Source organism: Callithrix jacchus, chromosome 22, assembly GCF_049354715.1.
Source record: "Callithrix jacchus isolate 240 chromosome 22, calJac240_pri, whole genome shotgun sequence".
NCBI classification, from domain to species: domain Eukaryota; kingdom Metazoa; phylum Chordata; class Mammalia; order Primates; family Cebidae; genus Callithrix; species Callithrix jacchus.
The window spans coordinates 8,834,363-8,857,497 of record NC_133523.1 but is presented as its reverse complement, the minus strand read 5'-3'; the positions used below and the strand labels follow the sequence as shown (position 1 = coordinate 8,857,497).

General features: G+C 44.5%; 1 protein-coding gene and 1 pseudogene across 20 annotated transcripts in view; one reads left to right on the top strand and one right to left on the bottom strand.

The window, feature by feature from the left end:
- The window catches only part of LOC100408619 (zinc finger protein 426), a 17,634-nt gene extending 12,833 nt beyond the window's left edge, over positions 1 to 4,801 (top strand). For all 19 annotated transcript variants that reach the window (XM_078360463.1, XM_078360460.1, XM_078360462.1 and 16 more), the window contains 2 exons: positions 128 to 210; positions 2,029 to 4,801. In XM_078360463.1, the coding sequence (XP_078216589.1) occupies positions 128 to 210; positions 2,029 to 3,279 (1,334 nt within the window). In that variant the 3' untranslated portion in view covers positions 3,280 to 4,801. The remainder of the gene's footprint in view (positions 1 to 127; positions 211 to 2,028) is intronic.
- Positions 1 to 23,135, bottom strand: part of LOC108589554 (small ribosomal subunit protein eS12 pseudogene) — a 26,181-nt pseudogene extending 3,046 nt beyond the window's left edge. The window contains exon 1 of the transcript XR_013531044.1: positions 23,041 to 23,135. The product of XR_013531044.1 is annotated as a small ribosomal subunit protein eS12 pseudogene (transcript). The remainder of the gene's footprint in view (positions 1 to 23,040) is intronic.

Below are 23,135 nucleotides of genomic sequence, written 5' to 3'. Positions count from 1 at the left end.
CAGGCTGGTCTCCAACTCCTGACCTCAAGTGATCTGCCTACCTTGGCCTCCCAAAGTGCTGGGATTAGAGGCATGAGCTACCTCACCTTGCCTAAGTCCTTTTATTTGTTTTTTTGTTTTATTTCAGGATGGGAATTGCAGCTTGAAACCCAATGGTCTACACTTCAGCAGAACTGTTTGAGGGGTCAGACATCCATTGGGGTACAGTTGGTAAGATTTGCAAGGGGTAGTTTTCCATCCTCAGAGAAAATCAGGAATTCTGTTACGGAAAGTCAGCAAAAATAAGAGGTATTTCAGAGAAGTTGCATACACACGAGAGAGTGATGTTGAGTTTGGGGATGCTCCAAATGTATCGTGAAACTTGTTTCTTCAGAGCTTCTTCACGTTTCCACATATGGAACTAGACACTGAGTTTTGTTTTGGTGCTTTTTGACACAGGGTCTTGCTGTCACCCAGGCTGGAGTGCAGTGGTGTAATCATGGCTCATTATAGCCTTGACCTCCTAGGCTTAAGTGATCCTCCTACCTCACCCGCCCGAGTAGCTGGACTATAGGTGTGCACCACCACACACAGCTAATTCTTTAAATTTTTTGTAGATATAGGCTCTTGCTGTGTTGCCCAGACTAGTCTTGAGCTCCTGTGCTCAAGTGATCCTCCGCCTCAGTTTACCAAAGTGCTGGGATTACAGGCATGAGCTACCACATCTGGCTTAGACTTGCAATTAAAAAAAAAATTTTTTTTTTTTGAGATGGAGTTTCGCTCTTGTTACCCAGGCTGGAATGCAATGGCCCAATCTCAGCTCACCGCAACCTCTGCCTCCTGGGTTCAAGCAATTCTCCTGCCTCAGCCTCCTGAGTAGCTGGAACTACAGGCATGTGCCACCAAAAAAAAAAAAATTTTTTTTTTTGTTGAGAAAAGGTCTTGCTGTGTCAGTCAGGCTGGAGTGCAGTGGTACAAACACGGCTCACTGAAGCCTTGACCCTTTGGCTCAAGTGATCTTCCCACTTTAGCTTCTTACACAGTTGGGACTATGGGAACATACCACCATGCCCAGCTATTTTTTTAAATATTTTTTGTAGAGATAGGATTTCATCATGTTGCCCAGGCTGTCTCTAATTCCTAGGTTCAAACGATCCACCCACTTTGGTTTCCCAAAATGCTGGAATTACAAATGTGAGCCACTGCACCCATCTAGACATTGAATTTTAAAAACAGTACCTCAGAATTCTACAGCAATCCATTATCATTATTATTATTATTTGAGACAGAGTTTTGTTCTTGTTGCCAGGCTGGATTGCAGTGGCTCAATCTTGGTTCACTGCAACCTCTGCCTCCTGGGTTCAAGCGATTCTCCTACCTCAGCCTCCCAAGTAGCTGGGATTATGGGCATGTGCCACCACGCCTGGCTAATTTTGTATTTTTAATAGAGATGGGGTTTCTCCATGTCGGTGAGGCTGGTCTGGCACTCCCAATCTCCCTCAGGTGATCCACCTGCCTCGGCCTCCCAAGTGCTGTGATTACAGGCATGAACCACAGCACCAAGCCTATGATTACTATAATTTTGAGATGGAGTCTTGCTTTGTTGCCCAGGCTGAAGTACAGTGACACCATCTTGGCTCACCGCAACCTCTGCCTGCCAGGTTCAAGCAATTCGATTCTCATGCTTCAGTCTCCCACATAGCTGGGATCATAGGCGTGTGCCACCACACCCAGCTAATTTTTGTATTTTTAGTAGAGACAGGGTTTCACCATGTTGGCCAGGCTGTTCTTGAACTCCTGACCTCATGTGATCTGCCCCCCTCGGCCTCCCAAACTGCTGAGATTACAGGCCTGGCCAAGATTAAAGTAGATGGCACAGCATTCTAGAATAAGAGTTACGTCATACCACTTAAAATAAATCTACAGGGCAGGACCTGAATGCATGTAATAAAAATGCCATAAATTATAATCATTATTATAATAATGTTTTTAGAATCAGATGGGTGCATTCTGTTAATATGTTTGATAAAATTCTTATCCCTTCAACAGGAAGGAAACCACAATGGAGGGAAACTTTTGGACTGTGAGCAAGGTGGAGAAGTCTTCAGTGAACACTCATGCCTTAAGATGCACATGAGAACTCAAAGTACAGGGAACACTCATGCCTATAATCAGTATGGAAAAGATTTCCTTATTCTGCATGAGAAAACCTCTACTGGTGAGAAACTGTCTGAGTTTAATCAGAGTGAAAAAATCTTTAGCCTGACACCAAATATTGTATGCCAGAGAACTAGCATACAAGAAAAGTCGTTTGAATGTAGTCACTGTGGAAAATCCTTCATTAATGGGTCATACCTTCAGGCACATATGAAAACTCACAATGGAGCAAAACTCTGTGAATGGAATGGGCCAGGTTTTATTGACTCCACAAACCTTTCAGTGCTTATAGAAACCCTCAATGCAAAAAAGCCCTATAAATGTAAGGAATGTGGAAAAGGCTATAGATACCCAGCCTACCTCAGTATTCACATGCGAACCCACACTGGGGAGAAACCCTATGAATGTAAGGAATGTGGGAAAGCCTTCAATTATTCCAATTCATTTCAGATACATGGAAGAACTCACACTGGAGAGAAGCCGTATATATGTAAGGAATGTGGCAAAGCCTTCACTCAGTACTCAGGCCTTAGTATACATGTACGATCTCATAGTGGAGACAAACCCTATGAATGTAAGGAATGTGGGAAATCCTTCCTTACATCCTCACGCCTTATTCAACATATCAGAACTCACACTGGAGAGAAGCCTTTTGTGTGTGCCGAATGTGGGAAAGCCTTTGCAATTTCCTCAAATCTTAGTGGACACTTGAGAACTCACACTGAAGAGAAGGCCTGTGAGTGTAAGATATGCGGGAAAGTATTCGGGTATCCCTCATGTCTTAATAATCACATGCGAACGCACAGCGCCCAGAAACCATACACCTGTAAGGAATGTGGGAAGGCTTTTAACTATTCCACCCACCTTAAAATTCACATGCGAATCCACACTGGAGAAAAACCCTATGAGTGTAAACAATGTGGAAAGGCCTTCAGTCATTCCAGTTCATTTCAAATACATGAAAGGACTCACACTGGAGAGAAGCCCTATGCGTGTAAACAGTGTGGGAAAGCCTTCATATGTTCCAGTTCCTTTAGAATTCATGAAAAAACACACACGGAAGAGAAACCCTATAAATGTCAGCAGTGCGGGAAAGCTTACAGTCATCCTCGTTCACTTCGAAGACACGAACGAACTCACTAGTGAGAAACTGTCCATGTAATAAATGCAGGAAAGCTCTAATTTGTTCTGATTCACTTCAAAGACATGAATCAACTCACACTGGAGAGAAAAAACTATGAAAATTATTTAATTCCTGTAATCCCAGCACTTTGTGAGGCTGAGGTGGGTGGATCACTTGAGGTCAGGAGTTTGAGACCAGCCTGACCAGCATGGTGAAACCCTGTCTCTACTAAAAATTAAAAAACAAAACAAAACCCAGGTGTGGTGGCAGGTGCCTCTAATCCCAGCTACTTGGGCGACTGAGACAAGAGAATAGCTTGAACCCAGGAGGCAGAGGTTGCCGTGAGCAGACATCGTGCCACTGCACTCCAGCCTGGGCGACAGAGTAAGACTTCATCTCAAAAACAAAAGGTATTTGATTAAATTGAGACTGCCATCCCTATAAGAAGAGAAAGATACAAGTGGGACAACAAATACAGGAAATGACATGAGGTCATCAGATGATGTCCATCTGCAAGCCAAAGACGGAAGGCTGGAACAGATCCTTCTATCAAGGCCACCAACCTTGCTTGCTGACGCATTGATCTTGGCCTTCCAGAACTTGGAGCAAATAAACTTCTTTTGTTTGAGCCACACATTCTGGTGTTTTGTTGTGGCGGCTCTAGCAGGTGAATATGGTAAGCAATAAGCAAAAACATTTATAGATTGTCCAAAAGCCTTAATATTTACATGCAAAGCCACACTGGAGAGAAACTATATGAATGTAAGGCGTGGGAAAACCTTCATTGAGTCTTCAGTTCTTTCTACACACAGGAGAAGTTACATAGGAGAGAAATTGTATGAATGTAAGGCACATGAAAAAGCCTGTGAATGTTCGCTCTACTTTAATATTCACATACAAGTTGTCTGGTCATAGACCATGTGAAAATGGAGGAGGGGGGAAGGAAAGTTTCTTTTACTGTAAACTAAGGAATCTGTGACCTTATACACCATATTGGAACTTGGAGCAGACTGAGACCCTATTAGGATTGTAGAAGCGCGTACATTAATGTTTTCTACCTTCTAGAAGGTGTAAGAAGTTGAACTGGAGAGAAGCCTTCTCCCTGTAATACATGTAGGAGGCCTTACATTAACTCCACAGAATGTTTTTTTTTACACATCTAAAATTACCTCAAAACCCTGGGAAGGGAAGGAATGTGGTATAACCTTTAAATATTTTACACACCATAATATTTACATGAATTCTCATATTTATACTACTGTACTGTTTCATGAGTAGTGTTAGTACCTTATACTATCAAAATATTCTAAATCCTCCCTCTCAGACCTTCCGCCATTACTATATTCCACTTATCTGCATATGCACACGCACAAAACTAGCATATGTCATCTAGTACATTGTAGCTATTTTTCAGAAGTTGTCTGTTCAATTAAGAATTACAAAAATGAACATTTTTATTTTACCTTCACTTCCTTCTGTGCTCAAAGTTGGATGTAATTCTTGCACTTGATCCTCAAAACATAAAGCATTTTTTCCTTCTGGCTTCTTTGAGAATCTTTTGATATCTGATATTCTGTTATTTTAAAATGATATGCCTAGGTGTAGGTTTTTTTGGTGCTTGTCCTGCTTGGTGTTTGCTTAGCCTTCTGCATTTGTGTTTTGGTGTCTGAGTTAATTTTGAGAAATTCAGTCATTATTGTTTCAAATATTTTTTTTCCTTTTTTTTCCTTTCCATCTGGTGTTTTGTTTATATGTAAGATACAACTTTGTGGGTATCTCACAGTTCTTATGTCGTGTTTTTTTATTCTTGGTTCTCTTTGCTTTTCAGTTGTGGATGTTTTACTGCTCTCTGCTCAAGCTCTTTAGTTGGCTGTTTCCTAGCCAATAATGTGCCTGCTAAAGGCATCCTTCACTTTCTGTTACACTGTCGGCAATCTCTGGCATTTATTTGTGATTATTAGAATTCTGTCTCTATATTTACACCGCCCGTCTGTTCTTGGATGCTGTTTGCTTTATCCATTAGAACCCAGGACAAGGCTGGGCACGGTGGCTCACGCCTATAATCCCAGCACTCTGGGAGACCGAGGCAGGTGGATGGATCACAAGGTCAAGAGATCGAGACCATCCCGGTCAACAAGGTGAAGCCCCATCTCTACTAAAAATACAAAAATTAGCTGGGCATGGTGGTGCGTGCCGGTAGTCCCAGCTACTCGGGAGGCTGAGGCAGGAGAATTGCTTGAACCCAGGAGGCGGAGGTTGCGGGGAGCCGAGATCGCACCATTGCACTCCAGCCTGGGTAATGAGCGAAACTCCGTCTCAAAAAAAAAACCAGGACATACCAATCATAATTTTTTTAAATTCTTAGTCTGATAATTTCAACAATCTTGCTATATCTGGTTCTGGTTCTTACTCTTCTCTTTAAACTAACTTTTGCCTTTTAGTATGCTTGCAATTTTTCTGTAGTTGGACGTGGCATACCAAATAAGAGGAACTGCTGTAAATAGGCCTCTAGTAATGGTGGCAAGTTGTGGGGAGAGCAGCAGTGTTCTATTGTTCAGTCATTAGATGCCAGCCTTTTAGTGAGTCTGTACCACTGCACTGTGAACTTCATAGTTTTTCCCACCCTTTAGTTGGGTCAGGATGTATAGAGTTGGCTGGAGTTGGTTATTTCCTTCCTTCAGGTCACTGAAGCTCTCATTAAAACCCAGAAGATTGGCTGGGCATGGTGACTCATGCCTGTTATCCCAGCACTTTGGGAGGCAGAGGTGGGTGGATCACCTGAGGTCAGGAGTTTGAGACCAGCCTGACCAATGTAAAGAAACACCCATCTCTACTAAAAATACAAAATTAACTGAGTGCGGTGGCACATGCCTGTAATCCCAACTACTTGGAAGGCTGAGGCAGGAGAATCTCTTGAACCCAGGAGGTAGAGGTTGCAGTGAGCCGAGATTGTGCCTTTGTACTCCAGCCTGAGCAACAACCATCTCAAAAAAAAACAAAAAAAACAGAGTTTTCTTCTTTTTTTTTTTTTTTTGAGATGGAGTTTCGTTCTTGTTACCCAGGCTGGAGTACAATGGCACGATCTCAGCTCACTGCAACCTCCGCCTCCTGGGTTCAGGCAATTCTCCTGCCTCAGCCTCCTGAGTAGCTGGGATTACAGGCATGCACCACCATGCCCAGCTAATTTTTGTATTTTTAGTAGAGACGGGTTTCACCATGTTGACCAGGATGGTCTTGATCTCTTGACCTCATGATCCACCCGCCTCGGCCTCCCAAAGTGCCGGGATTACAGGCATGAGCCACCACGCCTGGCCCCCCCGCCTTTTTTTTTTTTTTAAGACAGGGTTTCACCATGTTGGCCAGGCTGGTCTTGAACTCCTGACCTCAGGTGATCCGCTCGCCTCAGCCTCCCAAAGTGCTGAGATTACAGGCGTGAGCCACCACGCCCAGCCAAAAAGCAGATTTTTCTCTGGTGAACTAGTTTCTCCTGATGGCAGGCCTTGTTATGAAGAGAGCACTCTCTTTCACATTCTTAGCTAAGAGCATAAGGGGATTTTTCTCTGATATTGACTGTGTTGAAAACCTGTTGCAGCTCCTGGAGGTAAAACAAAGTGCAGATAGCCCCTCCCTCCATGATGGTTTGCCCTGCAGCCCCGTTACTCTTACACATCTGGGAAGGGTTGTTGATTTTTGAGGCTGTTCATCTTTTTAGTTCTTTCTGGGATCAAGTGACAAAATTCCCTTTTTTTTTTTTTGAGACGGAGTCTTGTTTTGTTGCCCAGGCTGGAGTGCAGTGGAGTGATCTCGGCTAACCACAACCTCTGCCTCCCAGGTTCAAGTGATTTTCCTGTCTCAGCCTCTGAAGTAGCTGTGAAAACAGGCATGTCCCACCATGCCCAGCTAATTTTTGTATATTTAGTGGAGATGGGATTTTACCATGTTGGCTCTTGATCTCTTGACCTCATTATCCACCCACGTTGGCCTCCTAAAATGCTGGGATTACAGTTGTGAGCCACTGCACCCAGCCAAATTCCTTTTTTTATATCAACAGCCAGACAGAGTGGCTCATGCCTGTAATCCTAGTGCTCTGGGAGACCAAGCTGGGTGGATTACTTGAGGCCAGGAGTTTGAGACCCGTCTGGCCAATGTGGTGAAACCAGGTCTTTACTAAAAATACAAAAATTAGCCAGGCATAGTGGCAGGCACCTGTAATCCCAGCTACTTTGGATGCTAAGGCAGGAGAATCGCTTGAACCTGGGAGGCAGAGGTTGCAGTGAGCTGAGATCATACCATTGCACTCCAGTCTGGGCAACAGACTGAGACTTAGTCTCAAAAATAAAACAAAACAAAACTCAGCTTGACCAACATGGTGAAACCCTTTCTCTACAAAAAATACAAAAGTCAGCCGTGTGTGGTGGCAGGCGCCTGTAATGCCAGCTCCTCGGGAGGCTGACATGAGAATCACTTGAATACAGGAGGTAAAGGTTGCAGTGAGCTGAGATTGTGTCACTGCACTCCAGCCTGGGCAGGAGACACATTGTCTCAAAAATACGTAAAAAGAAGCCATCATCAATACTCAGCCCTTTTTAAATAAGGACTCACAGTGGACAGAGCCCTATGAATGTAAGAAATACTGAGAAGCCAGCACTAGTTAGTTACTCAAAGCTTAATGAATGTGTGAGAATTTACTCTGGAGAGATGCCCTTTCAGTGTAAGAAATGTTGGAAAGGATTTAGATAAGCCTTCCTTTTTAATATCCACATGCCTATTCACTGGAAAAAACCCCTAAAAATGTAAAGCAATATTGAAAAACCTACAGTTATTCTAATTCATTTCAAATACGTGAACTCACAGTGTATGGAAGCCCTGTGAATGTTAGTAGTATGATCATTCATACTTTTTTTTTTTTTTTTTGAGACAAAGTCTCACTCTGTCACCCAGGCTAGAGTGCAATTGCGTGATGTCAGCTCACTGCAGCCTCTGCCTCCCAGGTTCAAGTGATTCTCCTGCCTCAGTCTCCCAAGTAGCTGGGATTACATGTGCATGCCACTGCACCCAGCTAATTTTTTTGTATTTTTAGTAGAGACGAGATTTTACCATGTTGTTCAGGCTTGTCTTGAACTCCTGACCTCAGATGATCCACCTGCCTCAGCCTCCCAAAGTGCTAGGATTATAGGCATGAGCCACCATGCCTGGTCAAATTCTTCAATTCTTTTTTTTTTTTTTTTTGAGACCGAGTTTTGCTTTTGTTACCCAGGCTGGAGTGCAATGGCATGATCTTGGCTCACCACAACCTCCGCCTCCTGGGTTCAGGCAATTCTCCTGCCTCAGCCTCCCGAGTAGCTGGGATTACAGGCATGCGCCACCAGGCCCGGCTAATTTTTGTATTTTTAGTAGAGACGGGGTTTCACCATGTTGACCAGGATGGTCTCGATCTCTTGACCTCGTGATCCACCAGCCTCGGCCTCCCAAAGTGCTGGGATTATAGGCGTGAGCCACCGCACCCGGCAATTCTTCAATGCTTATAGTCCCTTTTCATATACTTAAAAAACTCACTGAGGAGAAACCTTATCAGTGTTAGAATTGTGGGAAAGCTCTCTGTGGTTCCCATTTACATGAAACGTGAACAAAGTCACACTGTAGAGAAATGCTATGGGAGTTAATGTGGAACCACTTCTTTATTATCTCAGGTCATAATGAACATGTAAGAATTCACAGTGGCAGGAAACCCTACGTATATGGAAAATGTGGGAAAGGCTTCATTTACTCCTTAGGACTGATACCATAAAACTCCCACTAGGAGAAAACCTATGACTGTAAGGAATGTGGGAAAATCTTTGCTTCTCAAGCCTTAAGGTACATGTCAGGATTCCCAGTGGTAAGAAGCCATATTGATGTAAGGAATGTGGAGAAGCCAGCCACACTACTACTCAGTCCTTGATAAACATTTTAGAACTCAAACTGGAGAGAAACTGAATTCAAGGAGTGTGGGAAATTTTTTTTTTTTTTTTTGCTGGAGTCTTTGTTTCCCAGGGTGGAGTGCAGTGGCATGATCTTGGCTCACTGCAACCTCCGCCTCCTGGGTTCAAGTGATTCTCCTGCCTCAGCCTTGTGGGTAGCTGGGACTATAGGCATGCACCACTATGCCCAGCTAATTTTTTTGTATTTTTAATAGAGATGGGGTTTCACTGTGTTAGCCAGGATGGTCTTGATCTCCTGACCTCATGATGCGCCCGCTTGGGCCTCCCAAAGCACTGGGATTACAGGTGTGAGCCACTGTGCCTGGCGGGAAAAGCTTTTTATGTTTCACAACTTTAATATGCACATGCCAATGTATGCTGGAGAATAACTTGATGAATATAAGTGGAATGGTCTAGATCAGGGGTCCCTAAACCTCTGGGCATGGACTGGTAGTGGTGTGTGGCCTTTTATGATCTGGGCCGCACATATGGAGGTAAATGTAGGGGAGCAAGCATTACTGCCTGTCCTCCACCTTCTGTTAGACCAGCAGCAGCATTAGATTCTCATAGGAGCATGAACTCTATTGTGAACTCTGTATGCAGGACACCTAGGTTGCACATTCCTTACGAGAATCTAAGACCTGGTGATCTGAGGTGGAACAGTTTAATCCCCAAACTATCCCCTACTATAGTCCATAGGAAAAATGTCTTTCATGAAACTGGCCCCTGGTGCCAAAAAGTTTCGGAACTGCTGATCTGGATTATGTCCCATGTCTCATCCACCAGTCAACATAATAAGGCTTTCTCTCATGGGACCTCAAGATGAGGTGGTATTTGGATGTAGTTTTTTAAAGAGGTGATTTTAAAATGAGGCAGTTAGAATGGGGCCCTCATTTAATATGACTGGTTTCCTTATAAGAAGTGAAAGATATCAGGGTAACAGGAACAGAATTTTATGTGACATGACCAGAAACTGTATCTGCAAATCAAGGAGAGATTCCTGGAAGAGATACTTCTTTTACGGCTCATTATGGAGGAAACCATCTTTACACTTTGATCCTGGGCTTCCGGCCTCCAAAACCATAAGCAAATAAATTTCTGTTGTTTAAGTCATCCCATGTGTTTTTTTTTTTCCTCAGCCCTAGGAAAACAATACAGTAGAGAATGTGAAAAACCTTTAGATATTCCATAGTCTTTAATATTCATGTTCAGAGTTAAAATGGAGAGAAAACTTACGAATGTAAGGAATGAAATGATGTGTGTGTGTTTGAGATAGTCTCCCTCTGTTGCCCGGGCTTGAGTGCAGTGCCATGATCTCAGCTCACTGCAACCTCTGCCTCCCGGGTTCAAGCAATTCTCCTGTCTCAGCCTCTGGAGTAGTTGGATTATAGGCATGTGCCATCATGCTTCGTGAACTTTTGTAGTTTTAGTAGAGCTGGGGTTTTATCATGTTGGTCAGGCTGGTCAGAAACTCCTGGTCTCAAGTAATCTGCCCACCTTGGCTTCCCAAAGTGCTGGGATTACATGTGTGAGCCGCTGCACCCAGCCTCTTTTCAGTCTTTGGTCTGCTAAACATGAGAAGTCACATAGAAGACCATTTCAGTCGATCTAAGGCATGTGAAAAAGCATTTTGTGTTTCTTATGCCTTAAAGCATCCAAACTCATCTGGTAAAAAGAACTCATAAAACTCAAATGAGGCTGTGCACAGTGGCTCATGCCTGTAATCCCAGCACTTTGGGAGGCTGAGGCAGGTGGATCATAAGGTCAGAGATTGAGACCATCCTGGTCAGCATGGTGACATCCTGTCTCTACTAAAAATACAAAAGTTAGCTGGGCGTGGTGGTGCGCGCCTGTAGTCCCAGCTACTTGGGAGGCTGAGGTAGGAGAATTGCCTGAACCCAGGAGGCGGAGGTTGCGGTGAGCTGAGATCCTGCCATTGCACTCCAGCCTGGGTAACAAGAGGGAAACTCCGTCTCAAAAAAAAAACAATGTTCAATCAGTCTTCGGCCACACTGTAAACTTTGGGGATTGCTTTCTCCAGCCAATTACTGTCACCTTCACCATTCCAGATTTTAAATCTTGAGTCAAGCCAAAAACAACAAATAAATCCATGCCAATCTCTCCGTAGTTTCTGCACAAATTGGGGTTTTGTCAAGAAAGCTTGTAATGTGGCTGGGCATGATGACTCATCCTGTGATCCCAGCACTTTGGGAGGCTGAGACGGGCGGATCACCTGAGGTCAGGAGTTTGAGACCAGCCTGGCCAACATGGAGAAACTCCATCTCTACTAAAAATACAAAATTAGCCAGGCGTGGTGGGGCATGCCTGTAATCCCAGCTACTCAGGAGACTGGGAGAATTGCTTAAACCCAGCAGATGAATTGTTTGAACACAGGAGGTGGAGATTGCAGTGAGCCAAGATCACAATTGCAGTGAGCCAAGATCGCACCATTGCCCTCCAGCCTAGGCAAGAAGCAATGAGTGAAATTACATCAAGAACGAAAGAAAAAGCCAGGCGCGGTGGCTCACGCCTGTAATCCCAGCACTTTGGGAGGCCGAGGCAGGTGGATCACGAGGTCAACAGATTGAGACCATCCTGGTCAACATGGTGAAACCTCGTCTCTACTAAAAATACAAAAAATTAGCTGGGCATGGTGGCGCGTGCCTGTAATCCCAGCTACTCAGGATGCTGAGGCAGGAGAATTGCCTGAACCCAGGAGGCGGAGGTTGCGGTGAGCTGAGATCCGCCATTGCACACCAGCCTGGGTAACAACAGCGAAACTCCATCTCAAAAAAAGAAAGAAAGGAAAAAAAAAAAAAGAAAGAGAAAAAAAAGGAAGGAAAAGAAAAAGAAAGAAAGAAAGGAAATGAGAAAAGAAGGAAAGAAAGAGAAAGAAAGAAAGGTTGTAATGTAAGTCACAGTCCACCTAGAGTATTTGCAGCGGGATGAGTGATATAGAGGCCAGAATCCTTGTCTGTTGGGGGGCTCACAGCAATATGTTCAAGCTTATGTACAAGGCATTTGTGGTCAGGGCATGGAAAAATACTGAGGCACTGTGTATGTTATTTGTGCATGAGAATGAAACTCCTTAACCCTGAAAACAGGACAGGGAGTGGAGTGTGTGGTAGGAATGCTGAAAATAGCCTCCTGAAGAAGTGGTTTGAGTGTTGTACACAGCCACAGGTGCCTCAGTAACCAACCTCAAATGGCCATCTAGTGGACGTTTGTATTTAATACAAGCCCTTTCAATAAATATTTGGCAGATGGATGCTGGGAGGACTCTCAGAAGAGCTTCCTCTAGCCCCGCTCAGCTGGAATTGTCTGAGTACTTCATTTTCCACATTCACTGCAAGCTATAAGCTTTGCAAGTGGTGACCCTGACGTGATCACCTTGAAGTTACATGTGAAGGAGGCCAGCTCATCAATTTTCGGGGAATCCTGCTAAGGGACAATCCTGACTCCCATCACGAGGATGGGAACCATGTGTAAAGTATCAGGGGTTGGGTTATCATTGGTCAAGAAATGACCAAAGAGCAGAAAGTATTATTTAAAACAGTGCAACAACTATTTAAGGCTATCCAGTGCACTGTAGAGCCTGGAGCTACACAGGCTTATGCTTTCAATTTGGCAGAATGCCCTCTTTTTCCTGACCAAGGAACCTTAGACTCAGAGTAATGGGAGCAGGTAAGTTGCTGCCTGAAAAGAGGATATGAGCAAGGTCATCTTACTAATGTTACTGTTTTGACCACCTGGGTGCTGGTATGCTCTGCATTGTATCCTCTTTGTATCTGCCAAATTGCAATGAGTCAGCCCGCCTATCTTCTCTGCCTGAAGGGAATTCAGGAGATTTAAAGCAGAAGGAAAAACAGGAATCCAGAACAACAGGGAGAGACTTCTCTCCTCCCCTCCTTCCCTTCTATGGGGAATAAGAAAGAGATCTTTTCTAGTGATGATAAGGATGGACCAGAGCCTTTTTCTCCCCCAATAGAAAAGCTATTGCCCTCTTTTCCTCCACCCTTAAAGGGACCTGCATTTATTGGCCCCATCCAGGCAACAGTGCCTCCAAACCCCCTTAAGGAAATTGGAGGCCACCCAAGAGACAGTTCTTGCATAAGACCCCTGGTCAGCAAACATCTATGTGACCAGGTGGCTGCATCTCCTTGACAAGCTTCCCTGTTGGAGGGGTTCTTCCAGGAGGGAAGGAAAGTGGCTGAGGATGATTGTCTTCCTAATATGCAAAGGCTCACTTCCTACATCCAGCATCAGCCTTGCTGGCTTCATCTTTTCTGCTTTCCTGGAGTATACGGGAAAGTTGCATGCTGCCTCCTGGGTTTTATCCCAGAAAGCTCTGGCTTTCTTGCTGCCCACAAAGGCCTGGGGCAGGAGACTTACTAAGATGCCATGGAGTGCCCATTTAGTCACTGGCAGCCTGGGCAGGTTGCCCCTTTCTGGGTTTGTGGTGATGGAGGGGAGACTAGGAGGCACAGATTGAGTACCCAGGTGGCTGCAGGCAGCTCCAGCCTGGTCCTGAGGATCATTCTCACCATGGTCACGTGCCTTAGTAACTGTGCCCAGAAAGTGGCCTGCTGCTTGCTGTGCTGCTGCTTTTCCTACTTCTGCCCTTTGCTGCCACCCCTCACATGTCTCCACTTCTGGTGTGTGCTGTGTCCCACACTGCGCAAGAGTTCAAAGACCTAAGAGGGAATGGTGGGGGATGAAGAAAAACACAAAGACAGACATAGAGAAAAGCGGGGCCGGGTGGTCTGGGAAAGTGAAAATATCGGTTTCTCCGGCCCTGTCTTGCCTCAGAGTACTTTATTTTATATGTTCACAAAGCACACAGCAGAGGGAGGGTGCAGTTACCCAGAACAGCCTGTGGTTGTAATTCTCATATTTTAGTTAACATACTTCAGCTAACAACTATCTTGCAGCAAGGTTAGTGAAAGCTGGTTATCTTTCACTAGATCTGACTGCTCTTTTCCAAGACATACCCATTCCCCATTATGGTTTCAGTTCTCTGGAGTTCACCCAAAGTTCACATCAGGCTTGCTGCTGATCCCACCAGAGTAGGTGGGCTTCTCTGGTTCTCTACATCAGCTAACAAGCAATTTCGTGTCTTCCTTGGCCTCCTAGGAAAAGGGCTAAGAAGTCCATGTGCACCCCGACCTTACTAGCCTAAGGTGGGCAGAGGAGTGTGGAGCGGCCTAGAGTACAGAGCTCGGGGGGAGGAGCCCACTAATAAGGGGCGCTCTCCCACAGCCAGATGTTAAATGCTTTCTAGGCTGAGGTGGACAAGCTCTGTCAGCTGCTGTCATCTTCAGAAGATAAATGCAGCAGTAATTACCTGGAATGGTTGTTTCACTTTTAAATAAAAGGTTCAAAAACACTGTGGCTGGAAAACTTAATTAAGCAGACCCTGTGCTGCATGTCTGCTCCTCCTCTGAGCCTCTCTGCTTGGGGGTGGTAAAAATAATAAAAAGCTCAGTATAATTTCAGTACCTAATGGGATTGGCTCCAGGCATAGGTGGCTTGGAAGACAAGGGGCGTGGTCTTCTCCCAGCCTGTTACCATCTTGCCTCCTGCCCCCGTGCTTACACACACACTTTACCACCTGGTCATTTTCTGGCCTCTTGCTAACACTTGTAGTATAAGGGCAGCAACAGTTGGCACGCTGTTAGGCTGCCTAAGGAGCTTGGAGCAGATGAGAGGAAACTGGCCACAGCCCTACTTTCCCAAGCTCACTTCTAAGACATTCCTGCTAAAGGCTAATGCAAGAAAATGGCCAGCACCTAAGGACATTTAAACAAAGTTTTTGTTGGGTGGGCGCAGTGGCTCACGCCTATAATCCCAGCACTTTGGGAGGCCGAGGCAGGTGGATCAGGAGGTCAAGAGATCCAGACCATCCCGGTCAACAAGGTGAAACCCCATCTCTACTAAAAATAAAAAAATTAGCTGGGAGCGGTGGCACGCACCTGTAGTCCCAGCTACTCTGGAGGCTGAGGCAGGAGAATTGCTTGAACCCAGGAGGCGGATGTTGCAGTGAGCTGAGATTGTGCCATTGTACTCCAGCCTGGGTAACAAGAGCGAAACTCCATCTCAAAAAAAAAACTGATAATGGACCTTACCATCATAGTACTCAATTTACATATGCATTGCAACTTTAACACATACAGGAGAACGATCCAAGATGGCCGATCGCTAACATCCCGGGATTGCAGCTCTCAGGGAAGGCGCGGAGAACTAGAGGACGCCACACTTTCAGACAAAGTCTGGCCACTCACGGAGCAGAAGATCCCCCAGTGGTGGAAACACACGGGTCGCCAGCGCGACTCTCATGGTCGGCGCAGCGGTTCCGCCGGCACCTCGGTGCGGCAGCACTCGGCACAGAGTAAACGGGACCGGTTCCCCTTCTGACCGAGGTTTGGAGCCCCGGGAAGGCAGAGTCGCCTACTACGGACACAAGAAGGAAGCCCGACAGGAGAATCCTGGGCAGAAAAGCACCATCAGTTTTAACGCCGCTGCTCTGGCCCTGGGAACTAACAACCTGGACGTCCACTCAAGAGACCTAATCTGAAAGTTGGTAACTTCAAAGACAACAGGAGGATAAATTTACAATGACAGGAAGAAACCAGCGTAAAAAAGCTGAGAATACTCAAAGTCAGAACGCCTCTCCCTCTAAAGATGATCACAGTTCCCCATCAACAATGGAACAAGGCTTGATGGAGAACGAGCGCCTCCTGATGACAGAATCACTCTTCAAGGAATGGATAATAACAAACTTCGGTGAGTTAAAAGAACATGTTGTAGCCCAACGTAAAGAAACTAGGAACTTTGAAAAAAGGTTTGATGAAATCCTATTGAGAATAGACAACTTAGAGAGGAGTATGAGTGAATTAATGGAACTGAAGAATACAATACAGGAACTCCGAGAAGTATGCACAGGTTTAAACACTCGAATTGTTCAAGCAGAAGAAGGGTTATCAGAGGTCAAAGTCCAACTTAATGAAATAAAACGTGAAGAAAAGATTAGAGAAAAAAGGATAAAAAGGAATGAGCAAAGTCTCCAAGAAATGTGGGACTATGTGAAAAGACCAAATTTACGTTTGATAGGTGTACCTGAATGCGACGGAGAGAATGAATCCAAGCTGGAAAATACCCTTCAGGATATTATTCAGGAAAATTTTCCTAAACTAGCAAAGCAGGTCAACATTCAACCCCAGGTAATACAGAGAACACCACAAAGATATTCCTCAAGAAGAGCAACCCCAAGGCACATAATCGTTAGATTCACCAGGGTTGAAACGAAGGAGAGGATACTAAGGGCAGCCAGAGAGAAATGTCGGATAACCCACAAAGGCAAGCCTATCAGACTTACAGCAGATCTCTCGGCAGAAACTCTACAGGCCAGAAGAGAGTGGGGGCCGATATTCAACATCCTCAAAGAACAGAACCTTCAGCCCAGAATTTCACATCCAGCCAAACTAAGCTTCACAACTGAAGGAAAAATAAAATCTTTTATGAACAAGCAAGAACTCAGAGATTTTATTACCACCAGGCCTGCTTTACAAGAGCTTCTGAAAGAAGCATTACACACAGAAACAACCAGTATTAGCCTTTCTAAAAATACACCAAAAAGTAAAGAGCACCAACATAAAGAAGAATTTACACCAACAAATGGATAAAACAGCCAGTCAACATCAAATGGCAGTAACCCTAAATTTAAATTGACTAAATTCCCAATCAAAAGACACAGCCAAAACCAACGGCATGTTACATCCAGACCTGTTTCACATGCAAGGATACACAAAGACTCAAAACAAAGGGATGGAGAAAGATTTACCAACCAAATGGAGAGCAAAAATAAATAATAAATAAATAAAAAGCAGGAGTTGCAATTCTTGTATCGGATAAAATAGATTTTAAAGCAACAAAGATATAGTGGTAAAAGGATCAATGCAACAACAAGAGCTAACGATCCTAACACCCAGATAGGAGACTTAGATTCAATGAGACAGAAAATTAATAAGGATATCAAGGACTCGAACTCAGATCCAGAACAAGTAAACTTAATAAATATTTATAGAGCTCTCCACTTCAAATACACAAAATATACATTCTTGTCAATACCACATCACACCTACCCATTAGTTTAAATGAAACATTGATTGGCCATTATTAATACCCAATTTTTTTCAAAATAAAGCAATATTTCCATTTACTCTCCCTCTTTCTTCCTCTCCTTTACTTATTATTTTTTTTTCTTTCCTTCTCTCAAAAAAAAAAAAAGAAATCAACTTGTAAACCTCTAGATCCAGGTCGGCAATGTCTCTTTCATTGCTTGATTTCCTTTCTTCCCTTCCCTCCCTCACTCCCCACTTCCTCCCTTCCTTCCTTCCTTCCTTCATCCCTTCCTTCCTCCCTACCGTCCTTCTTCCCTTCCTTCCTGCCTTCCTCCCCCCCCCCAAAAAAAAAAAAAAACACATACAGCACAGAACTGGTATTTCCTAGTACTCAATCAGTTAGGCCATTGTTAAACGAGCTCATTAAACTCTTAAATATGTTTTGGTAACCACAAAAGGGGGAATATGGGGCTCTCTCCTTGAGAACAGTACCTGTCCTTGGAGAATCAACCAACGATGATGGTGATGGCTCAGAAGGTGCCTGACATTACTTGAGGACACCTAAAGAGATTGTATCAACAAGCAACTATCCAACTTGCCACTGTGGAAGCTCCTGCAACTGCAGAGAATTGGTTTCTTTCTTTTCTTTCTGTTTTATTGTACTTTAGGTTCTGGGGTACATGTACAGATCATGCAGGATTGTTGCTTAGGTACATATATGGCAAGGTGGTTTGCTGCCTCCATCCCCCCGTCACCTATATCTGGTCTTTCTCCCCACGTTATCCCTCTCCTACCTCCCCACCCACTGCTGTCCCTCCCTTAGCCCCCGCAACAGACCCCTGTGTATGATACTCCTCTCCCTGTGTCCATGTGTTCTCATTGTTCAACACCTGCCTATGAGTGAGAACATGCGGTGTTTGGTTTTCTATTCTTGTGTCAATTTGCTGAGAATGATGGTTTCCAGATTCCTCCATGTCTCCACAAATAACCTGAACTCATCCTTTTTTATGGCTGCGTAGTATTCCATGGTGTATATGTGCCACATTTTCTTTGTCCAGTCTATCATTGATGGGCTTTTCGGTTGGTTCCAGGTCTTTGCTATTGTAAATAGTGCCGCAATGAACATACATGTGCATGTGTCTTTATAATAGAATGATTTGGGCCGGGCACAGTGGCTCAAGGCTGTAATCCCAGCACTTTGAGAGGCTGAGGTGGGTGGATCATGAGGTCAAGAGATCGAGACCATCCTGGTCAATATGGTGAAATCCCATCTCTACTAAAAATACAAAAAATTAGCTGGGCATGGTGGCGTGTGCCTGTAATCCCAGCTACTCAGGAGGCTGAGGTAGGAGAATTGCCTGAACCCAGGAGGCGGAGGTTGCGGTGAGCCGAGATCGTGCCATTGCACTCCAGCCTGGGTAACAAGAGCGAAACTCCATCTCAAAAATAATAATAATAATAAAATAAAAAATAAAACAGATATGTCTGCACTTCTTCAAGCATGAAATCCGAGTCCCAAGCAAGCCATCCATGGATAAGAATGTCACCAGCAGAACCCATAAAGCTTGTCCAGGGAAGTTGGACTCCACCATTTCAACATCCAGCTTTCTGTGTAATGCCTGTGTGCCAACAGCTTCAGTTAGGCTTACTCTTTAGGACTTCAGCTATTCTCATCCTTCCTTTGGGACACAACTATTGATAAGGTGCTATCGAGAGCCACATTGCATCCACACCTAGTTCCATACCTGACAAGAGCGGCCTCCTACCTCGAAAGCTTAATTCCTTTTTAAATGTTTTTTTGTTTTTGTTTTTTTGGGTTTTTTTTGAGACGGAGTTTCGCTCTTGTTACCCAGGCTGGAGTGCAATGGCACGATCTCAGCTCACTGCAACCTCCGCCTTCTGGGTTCAGGCAATTCTCCTGCCTCAGCCTCCTGAGTAGCTGGGATTACAGGCACGCGCCACCATGCCAGCTAATTTTTTGTATTTTTAGTAGAGACAGGGTTTCACCATGTTGACCAGGATGGTCTCGATCTCTTGACCTCGTGATCTACCTGCCTCGGCCTCCCAAAGTGCTGGGATTACAGGCTTGTGCCACCGCGCCTGGCCTTTAAATGTTTTAATTTAAGTGTTCTTTGTAAAGTTTTCTGTACTTTACTTTTTAGATTATTTCCTTTTTTATTTTCTCTCCAAAATACTTTCTTTCTTTTTTTTTTTTTTAAGATGGGGTTTCACCATGTTGGTCAAGCTGGTCTTGAACTCCTGACCTCAGGTGATCCGCCTGCCTTGGCCTCCAAAGTGCTTGGATTACAGGCGTGAGCCACCATGCCAGGCCTTCTTTCTTTTTTTTTAAGATGGAGTCTTGCTCTGTCACCCAGGCTGGAGTGCAGTGGCATGATCTTGGCTCACCACACCCTCCGCCTCCTGGGTTCAAGTGATTGTCCTGCCTCAGCCTCCTGAGGAGTTGGGATTACAGGTGCACGTGACCACGCCCAGCTAATTTTTGTGTTTTTAGTAGAGACAGGGTTTCACCATATTGGTCAGTCTGGACTCGAACTCCTGACCTTGTGATCTGCCTGCTTTGGTCTCCCAAAGAGCTGGGATTACAGGCGTGAGCCACTGCACCTGGCTGACAATACTTTCTAAATAACATACTTACCAATTGTAAATAAGATAATATGGAACTATTTCCTTGGTAGAGCCGGACTCCTGACATTAGCTCTTTGGTCACTGGCTGCGTCTTCTCTTTCACAGATGTGAGCATGCAGAAGAAAGAATCCACAAATCTGAAGATAAAACTTTTGCAAAATATTGACTCTGAGAGGCCTAAAGGAAAAAGAGTGAAGACTAAACAGAACTTAAGGGATCTGTAGCACACCACTAATCAGACCAACAGACACATTATGGAAGGTGGAGAAAGATAAAAGAGAAATGAAGGAGTAGAATAAAATGTGAAGAAATAATAGGCAAAATGTTCCAAACTTGATGAAAAACATGAATCTTTAAATCAAAGAAGCTCAACAAACTCCAAGTAAGAGAAACTCAGAGAGGCCCACCGTGAGTCACATTATCATCAAAATGACAAATGTCAAAGATGAAGAGTGCTGAAAGAAGTGATTCCTTACATGAAGGGATTCTCGATACTATTAATAACAAATACGTCATCAGAAATCATGGGGACATAGTCAGTGAGATGACATATTTAAGAGCCGAGAACGAAACCCTATCAACCAAGAATTCTGCGGTCACCAGAAATGTTCAAAAATGGGGGAGAATTTAAGACATTCCTAGAAAAACAAATGGCAAGGAAGTTTACCACTACACTTGCCATACCAAAAACGCTGCAGTGGGGGGTGGCTCACTCCTGTAATCCCAGTACTTTGGGAGGCCAAGGCGGGTGGATCATGAGGTCGGGAGTTTGAGATCAGCCTGGCCAACATAGTGAAACCCCATGTCTACAAAAATACAAAATCAGCTGGGAATGGTGGTGCATGCATGTAGTCCCAGCTTCTTGAAAGGCTGAGGCAGGAGGTTCACTTGAACCGAGGAGGCAGTAGTTGTGGTGAACCGAGAATGTGCTACTGCACTCCATCCTGGGCAACAGAGTGAGACTCTGTGTCAAAAAAAAAAAAAAGAAAAAGAAAAAGAAATACTAAAAGGAGTTCTTCAGGGTGAAATAAAAGGATGCTAGACAGTAACTCAAGCTGTGTGGAGAAATAAAGATCTCTAGTAAAGGTAAGTACATTGGACCACATTTGTGATATTTTTGTATATAACTCCAGTTTTTACTTATTCTTTTCGAGAAGGAGCCTTACTCTGTCACCCTGGCTGGAGTGCAGTGGTGTGATCTCAGCTCACTGCAACCTCCACCTCCTGGTTCAAGCAATTTTCCTGCCTCAGCCTCCCACATAGCTGGAACTATAAGCACATGCCAACACGCCCAGCTAATTTTTGTATTTATAGTAGAGACAGGGTTTCACCATGTTGGTCAGGATGGTTTTGGTCTCTTGACCTCGTGATCCACCCTCCTCGGCCTCCCAAAGTGCTGGGATTACAGGTGTGAGCCACTGCACCCAGCCTCCAGTTTTTACTTCTTATTGGATTTTAAAAAATCAGTAAAAATTGCCAGGCATGGTGTCTGGCTCTGTCCCCCAGGCTGCAGTGCAGCTGCATGATCACGGCTCACTGCAGCTTTGAACTCCAGGGCTCCAGCAATCCTCTTGCCTTGGCCTCCCAAAGTGCTGGGAGTACAAGTGTGAGCCATCTTACCTGGCCTCAGTAGGAAATGTATAGCTGTAAATACCTACAAATAATTTCATATCTTGAGGAACTACCAAAAAAGAGGAAAGTAGGCCGGGCGCGGTGGCTCACGCCTATAATCCCAGCACTTTGGGAGGCCAAGAGATCGAGACCATCCTGGTCAATATGGTGAAACCCCGTCTCTACTAAAAATACAAAAAAATTAGCTGGGCATGGTGGTACGTGCCTGTAATTCCAGCTCCTCGGGAGGCTGAGGCAGGAGAATTGCCTGAACCCAGGAGGCGGAGGTTGCGGTGAGCCGAGATCGCGCCATTGCACTCCAGCCTGGGTAACAAGAGCAAAACTCCGTCTCAAAAAAAGGAAAGTAAACTAATCTTACAGAAGGAAAGAAATAAGAGGGGAAATACGTGAAATGGAGAATAGACGAGAACCTATTCAATGAGAATCAATGAAACTAAAATGTGTTTCTTTGGAAAGATCAGTAATATTGACAAACTTCACTTAGATTGCCAAAAAAGACAGAAGATGCAAATAATTAAAACTAGAAATGACACTGGGGCATACTACAACAAACTTTTCAGAAATAAAGATTAGAAGAGGATACTATGAACAATTAATTGTACAACTTAGTTAGATAACCTAAATTAAGTGGACACATTCCTGGAAACACAGAAATTATCTTAACTGGATTAAAAAGTAATGAAAAATCTCAACAGATCTATAACCAGAAAAAAATATTAAATCAGTATTTCGAAACTTTCCAACAATGAATTGTTAAGGACCAAAGAAGTGTCAATTCATGAATGAATTGTACCAAACATTTAAAGAATAATTAACACCAGTGTTTCTCAACATCCTCCAAAAAAGTAGGAGTCCGGGCGCAGTGGCTCACGCCTGTAATCTCAGCACTTTGGGAGACCGAGGTGGGCAGATCACTTGAGGTTGAGAGTTCGAGACCAACACCAGAAACCTGTCTCTTCTAAAAATACAAAATTAACCCAGAGTGGTCACGCATGTCTGTTATCTTAGCTACTCAGGAGGCTGAGGCAGGAGAATCGCTTGAGCCCGGGGTGATAGAGATTGCATTGAGCCAAGGAGGTAGAGGTTGCAGTGAGCCGAGATCACGGGGTTCAGGAACGTGGGGAACGTTCTTAATGTGCATCTTGAGGGGCGAGTCCCTCGACGGACGTTTCGTCCTATTTTTTTTTTTTTTTTAAAGACGGGGTTTCACCATGTTGGTCAGGCTGGTCTTGACCAGCCTCACCTCAGGTGATCCGCCCGCTTTGTCCTTCAAAGCGCTTGGATTACAGGCATGAGCCTCCATGCCCGGCCCATTTCGCCCTTCTAGTCCACTCTGTCACCGAAGCCACCGGCTGGCTCTGGCCCCACCGTTAGCCCCGACCCCGGAATGAGTCCCGCCCATAGGCCTGATTTAACCCCTCACCTTGTCCTCTGAGCCCATTTCTCAATCTCCCCGACCCACGCACTGAGCCGACCCCTTGATACCTCCGCACCCACGCGGAGGAAAACTAGAATTAT